We start from the raw sequence: 6,964 nt of genomic DNA, 5'->3' as shown, positions 1-6,964 counted from the left end.
ACCCCCGAGCCCGCATCCCCAGCCACACCCCAACCCCCAATTTCATGAGCATTCATGGCCCGCCATACAATTTCCATACCCAGATGTGGGCCTCAGGCCAAAAAGTTTGCCCACCCCTGAGCTATAAGGATGCCACTTGTAGAGGTGGCTGTTTGATGAGGACAGACCATCACCTTATTTGACAGAGGCCAAACAGTTGTTGTATGGTAACTTCCAAGTTTAATGTCATAGGATTACCTCCCCATGGAGTCAGCCATGTCACAATCCAAAACAGATTTCACCCCCTTTTTCAAAAAAATCCAGGCTGAAAACTTTTCTACTGTAAACAGATCAAACTTTAATCTAATACCTGGCCTGTTGAAAGTCCATTCCTTGTGAGTGCTTGCAAGAAGAAACTGAGCTTTTAATGCAATATTTTCCCCCTGCATGAGGATCTATCAAGGAATACTCCTGATTCAGACTGCATTTCTGTTATTTAAATTCTAATGGATGTTTATTTTGAGATGAGATGGGAAGAGGCAAGATAGATAAAAGCAAAGAGGAGAACATTCTAATCTATCTGCCCTCTCCCTATCTTAAGTCTGATTAAAAGAGCAGACAGGAGGAAGGGAAAGCACATATTAAGACAGTCTCACCCCAGCAATTGCCTGCGCTAGTAATGTCTTTCCACACCCTGGTGGTCCATGTAAAAGAAATCCTCGAGGTGGGACCACGCCTAAGTGATTGTATACTTCAGGGTGACGCACGTGTATCAGCATCTTGCATACCTCCTGTTAGAAAGAAGATAAAAATAGAGTAGATAGAGGAAAATAATATAAACACTAAAATGCATAGAAGGATAACTTGTGTCTCACTTATTTCAGTGACTGATATTAGGGAGGTCAGTTCGGGTTAAGATCTATAGCTAGTCTTGCTGCCCTCTTCAATCAGTGAGAGACAGCTTCTTATGTTGCCAATGATTTGCTGAGTTGCTATGCAAATCAGTCCTGCTTGGGCTCCAGCTCCCTCATTTTGTATATATGTAGTTTTATTCACTGTGTTCTCTATCCCATAAGTAACACAGCAAGGGTTAGTAAAACTAACCTTCAGAGTTTCATCACTGCCTCCCACATCGTCAAATTTCACTAAAGGGAACTGCAGCTCTGGTCCTTTAGTTTTAACTACAAGAAGAAAAAGGAAGGGAATAAATGAAGTCATTAGAATTTGGACACAGCAGAAGCCAGTGGCTGCAAACCCCAACAAGACAGACACTGATCTGAACACGTAGGTAAAAGATTAGATAGAACAAATTATTTCTTATGCAACGGTCACAGGACTGGACTATTTTCTAGCACAACATGAAGGATGAATGTCTTCCTGAAAGACTCCAGCCAAAAAGTCAACATTTCAGAAGCGCAGAATATCTCTGATCCCAACTGCTACAGCTATCAACCACCCACATACCCGGTAAGCCAATTCAGAAATAGTAGCTCTCACCTTTCTGCTTACGCAAAACAGATTCTATTTCTTCATCTACATCTTGAGATTCCTCTTTCCTTCTTTTTCGTCTCTTACTCTTTGTCTTCTTTCCTTCACTCTCCAAAAAAGAAAGGTCTTTTGATTTCTAGAGCATAAAACACAGAATGATATGACTGAGTCTTCAAATATTTGTACATAAATGACTGAGCTTTTCTACAGACACCCGAAAGAGCAGAAGAAACAAAATCTGAAGACACATATGGTGCTTCATGCATAGATATTATGAGAGTGGTAAGAGACAAGGTATGATCAATCCTTTCTGTGTCTAAATCCTTTTATTACTTGGTTTTTACTAAGGATTGTTCACATTGATCTGTCTTTTTTTTGGAGGGGGGGGGTTGGGGGGGGTTGGGAGAGACACTAAACGTTCCAGAAAAAAATTGTATACATAAGCTAGAAAAAGATCTAAGAATAAAAAGCTGATTTAAGTTAGGACTCATCTACACAGGAACGTTATTCCGGAATAAGGTAGGCTGCGAATGTAAAGCACAATAGTGATTCCAATATAACTCTCTGTGTGGACACCCTTATTCTTGAATAAGAACATCCATGTGGGTTACTATTCTGGAGTAGATATTCCAGTATAGTTTATTCTGCAGTAGCTATTCTGGACAATTTTCCCATGCAGACAAGCCCTGAATTGCAAAATTACTGTAAAGCAACAAACATTGTGTCTTAATACAGCTGTGCGCGTGCGTGTGTGTATATATAAAAAACCTCCATTAGAAACAACGTTAATTACCAGTAACACACTATGTTTGTACAGCACTTAGCGCAGTGTGATCCTGGTTCATAAGTAGGGCTTCTAGGTGCTACGGTAATACAAATACTAATCACCACCAATATTGTAGTGAATATTGTGCAAATAACTCGGGTCATCGCTGTATATGCAAGAAAAATACAAATGAGAGAATGGACAGATGAGATTGTGCATCTTGTTAACATCATGTTTTGTTTTCAACACAATTTGGTGGACATTTTATTCCACAATGATCCCCCTGCTACCCCATTTTAGTCCTATATGATATGCCTTGTCCACTAGAGAAGAAAAACATCAACTCCACAATATGCCTTTTATCCACTGAACAAGGACAAAGAGGTCCTGGGGTGTCTCTTAATCCCCAAACTCCTGTATGTCCCCAAAATGAAAATCCCCTGGTTCTGTTTTTGAACACTTTCCATCCTTAGAAACTGGCTCTGGGGTCGCAATGTCACCATAAGAATATTTTTAGATACACTGAGAATACATTGCCTTAAAGGGTCAATGTAATCACATTTCTGCCTGAAGGCATTTTGCTGACTTTTATTAAAGAACACCTAAAATTACTATAAAACTAAAAGAAAGACATCAAAGAAATATATATATTTCTCTTTTCAGCTTGTTTACTTTGTACATTGTGGCCCTAAGGGCCTCTTCACGTCAACTGACAAAGGGCCTACTCAACACACGTGTCATAATATTTAGCCAAACAGCGTCTTGTCAGGTATTCTATAATATCTAGTAACATGAACATCGAGCGATGTATGTACAGGTTGTATATAAAGAGTTATGCATATGTGCTAGAAATATGCTCTTCAAATAAGTTTTGGAGGCATGTGGATTTCCACAAAGGAACGTAAATTTCCCTGTCTGCATGGTTCAAGCTAACAGGCTGACTGAAAAACAGTATAGCTTGATTACAAACAAAGGACAATTAAAGTACATTTGTACCTGAGTTAAACAAAGTGATGGAGCCAACTGAGAAAACAAATTGATCAGAGGATTAAGGGACTTAGTGCCTGCACCTAAAGAACCAGCAGTAGTGGAGAGATTTGTCTGGGTTTACTTTTCAAGGGGTTCATTTAAAAAGTATTCTGTACTATAAAAGGGAAGAATAGGGAAAAAGGATCAGCATCCTCGGATTCTGTGAATAGTGGATCCACCTGCCTGAGGGGCTGGAGACACTGATAGCTTGATGTAAGTCAGAAAGCTGTTCAGGCAATGATTGCAGTTTGCTAAAGTTAAGTTTGGTCACTAGAAAGCAGGTTGGGGTGTTTTTTTGTTTGTAACCAGACCTGTCTCTTTTCTTGCTTAGTATCACTTAAATCTACGTTCCTTAACAATAAACTTATGTTTAGTGTTACTACAACCCATATCAGTGCTGTGTATTAAAGACAGCTAGACCACGGGTTCTCAAACTGGGGGTTGGGACCCCTCAGGGGGTCACAAGGTTATTACATCGGGGGTTGTGAGCTGTCAGCCTCTACCCCAAACCCCACTTTGCCTCCAGCATTTATAATGGTGTTAAATATGTAAAGAAGTGTTTTTAATTTAAAAAGAGGGTTGCACACAGAGGCTTGCTATGTGAAAGGGGTCACCAGTACAAAAGTTTGAGAACTACTGAGCTAGACTAACAGGCTGGCATGTACCCTGTCTCTTTGGAGGCAGTGAACTTGGTAATTTCTGTGACTGTCCAATGAGAGGGGCTGGATACTACAAAGAGATATCTCTGGGGAACTCAGGAACTGGGGTTCACTGAATGTTACCTACCTGGCAGAGCCTCATGGAGTTTGCTGGTGAGGTGGACAGAGGGGTGTGGCAAGGAGCTGTTGCACAGGTTAAGCTCCAGCAAAACTTACCTCTCTGCCTCAGCAAGAGAAACACCCAGTGGCTTATGGTTCTGGACAGCACTTTGCACTGTTTCCCCTGTCTGTCAGTCTCCCCTGTTTGCGTGGGACTTGCACACAGCAACAGGAGAAGCCATTAAAAAAAAATTAAGAAAATGTGATTGTAAAACCACAAAAATGGGCAGGGTAACTTGGTCAGGTGTGGTTCCTGAAACTATTTTTGACTAATTTTTTTAAAATTAACTAGATTTCCAGTCTTTTAATCTTGAGCATCTCAAACATAAAGAAGGCGTTTTTTTAAAAGACTGTGATACAGTACAAATTTGTCTTGCATAAGAACATATAATCTAGTGTTGTTTGCACCAGAACATTTTTGGCAGCTACAATACTTCTTGAAAAAAGATGGCACCAAGCAACTAAGCCAGTCTTTCAACATAACATCTTACATTTACAGAGCACTTCACAAAAATTAAAATCCAAACACTGCTTCATCCACCAATGCAGCAACCTCTAGGTTGAAACATTGTAGGTGTATGAAAAAAAACAGGTTTGCATTGCCCACTAAAGGCTCAAACTTGTTTTTATATACAATGTGCATCTTGGGGGCATGAGGAAGAACAAGTCTGTTCTTCATACTGTACTTCAAAGTATTGTCACATAAGGTAAGAAATGTACTAAGCCCTAATGTATATGCCTTATTAAGTGGTATCAGATTTAAAAGAGAAGCTACCTCAGATATCTGTTTCCTTTCCTCTTCTTCCTCACTCAGGTCAATTAAGAAGTTGTCTTCTTTTCTACCTGGGGTTTTATCAATAAACCATCCACCTTCAGAGATCCTAGTATCAAGTGGGGTGCCAGATGGAAGAGCACTAGTTCTGGGTGCTGTCACTTGTGCAGGGGTACTGGTTTCTGTCGGCTCATTCTTCGGAGTTGCTGGAAGAGAATCAGGATCTCCTTTCCGGTATAAAGTCAGCAGAGAGCTGTTCAGGTGATTTGTGGACTGCAAAGTTTATGTATTTAAAATAAAATAAAAAAAAATTAAAAAAAACCCAATTGCTTGCAGATATCTCCCTCAGCAAGCAAACAGCCTTAGTAGTAGATAGTAAAGTCTTTACTCTGCCCTCTCTCCCCGCCTTTGTTATGTTCCCCTTCCTCAGAAACGGCCCCCAGCCACAGTCCTGCCTCATTCTTCCCCACGAAATAATCTCCTTTCGACTGTACAAGGTCTCCAGTTGGGGACTGCTGGCTAACGTGCTCATTCTGACAAGCCACCTGAGATTTGTCAGAATGAGGGCATCAGCCAAGCCATTAGCAGTTTGGCAACCGAGGAGCACCTTGGGCAGCCAGAATGGAGTGGGCATAGCTGGTCAGAGATACTGTGGCTGGTACAACTTCCAGGATGCTGACTTTTAAAAACACCACTAGCACTGGAACATATATTTAAAAAAATCAAGTCTCACCATAAAGAATTATATGAATTCTAAACCAAAGTGTGGGCCTTTACCAGATGGTGTATACACAGCTCTGTTTTAAAACTCTTGTATATTTTAAGTAAAGAGCATTGATATATTTCATATGTGCACTGCTGTGTTCGTTTCGATTGCATTATACCATAGAGAATGAAATATGGACTTACTAGAGGTTCTGAATAATCATCATCATCTGAGTCATCTGTGTAGCTTTCCACATCTCTTTAGCAGAAAAAAGTGAAGAGGCAGAAATTATGGGTTCAATATACCATAACAGCACAATGAGACATCTGCACAACTAATAGAACAAGTATTCTCTCCTAGGAAGATGCTAGGCTCTCCGTGCTAAGACTACAATACTACTATGTGTGGGACAGAGGGTAGAGATAGAACAACTCTTCTGATGGCCCTCTCCCTCCTCCCCGCAATCTAAGTCTGGTTGTGGAAGGGGGAAAACCTTCTCTCCTCAGCGCTTCCACCACCAGCTGCGCTCTCTATAGTAGATGAAACTATTCTGGTAGTCCTGAAATCAGACTTCAAAGCCTGCTGGAACAGCTCACTCAGTTTGTGTGGCTGGAGGCCTTTGAGGAACTAAATCTGTATTTATTTTAAAATTCTGGGGGCTAGAATTCAAACCAAAGATAAAAAGGTTGGAATCATGAGCAGAATACCTCAAGGGGACAAGGAGGAGAGGGTGTTTTGTAATTTTAACAAATAAAAAGATATTCTCTATGATTAGCCTGCTTTTGACTAATAGGTAACAAATTAACTGCTGAATTTGTCTTCATTAAAAAAATACTTTAGAACTTCAGTAACACACCTCAGTACATATTTACAGCAACTGAGATAAGACATGAAATATTCATATTTGTGTGGCAGTAATAAGGCTTAAGCAGGCTGTAGCCTCTAGCAGGTACATGATCACACTCAGAACAGCTAATGCCAGTGTCAGTCCATTCATTCAAGAGCTGCAATACACATACACATTGTGGGAAGTCAGGCAGATTAAGCAGTGCATTATACATATGTATATATGGTTACTATAAAATTAAGACGTTTCTCTGACTTCTTTAGCCATACTCAAACACTTGATTGAATTTGTCCAAAAGCTATACTCTAGGCTGCCTCCCCTTGATGAGTCCAGACCTAAATGAGCCCAGATTATCCCTGTGCTGTTAATCATAGAAATTAGAATTGCAAGACAGCAGTCATTGTATCTCTCCCTGCCAATGCTTGTCCTCTGGACTGTCATTACAGATATCTGCTTGCACAGGAAAATGTTAATATTTAGTAGGTTTAATAAAAAGCCAACAGACTGTTGTTTTTCAAGTGGTTAGAGGTTTGTTGTTTTTCAAGTGGTTAGAGGTTTG

The 6,964-nt window shown here is 40.2% G+C and overlaps 1 protein-coding gene across 1 annotated transcript in view; it reads right to left on the bottom strand.

Annotated features, from left to right (window-relative positions):
* NVL (nuclear VCP like) overlaps window positions 1-6,964 on the bottom strand; it is a 65,931-nt gene that overhangs the window by 54,559 nt on the left and 4,408 nt on the right. The window contains exons 5-9 of the mRNA XM_026658185.2: window positions 5,762-5,816; window positions 4,856-5,125; window positions 1,477-1,603; window positions 1,084-1,160; window positions 636-770 (exon numbers count right to left, since the gene is read on the bottom strand). Coding sequence (XP_026513970.1) covers window positions 636-770; window positions 1,084-1,160; window positions 1,477-1,603; window positions 4,856-5,125; window positions 5,762-5,816 — 664 coding nt within the window. The remainder of the gene's footprint in view (window positions 1-635; window positions 771-1,083; window positions 1,161-1,476; window positions 1,604-4,855; window positions 5,126-5,761; window positions 5,817-6,964) is intronic.

This window comes from Terrapene carolina, unplaced genomic scaffold (genome assembly GCF_002925995.2).
Source record: "Terrapene carolina triunguis isolate 2854851 unplaced genomic scaffold, T_m_triunguis-2.0 Scaffold406, whole genome shotgun sequence".
Taxonomy (NCBI): Eukaryota; Metazoa; Chordata; order Testudines; family Emydidae; genus Terrapene; species Terrapene triunguis.
Note: the sequence above shows the minus strand (reverse complement) of the source record. Positions and strands in the feature narration are given on the sequence as shown.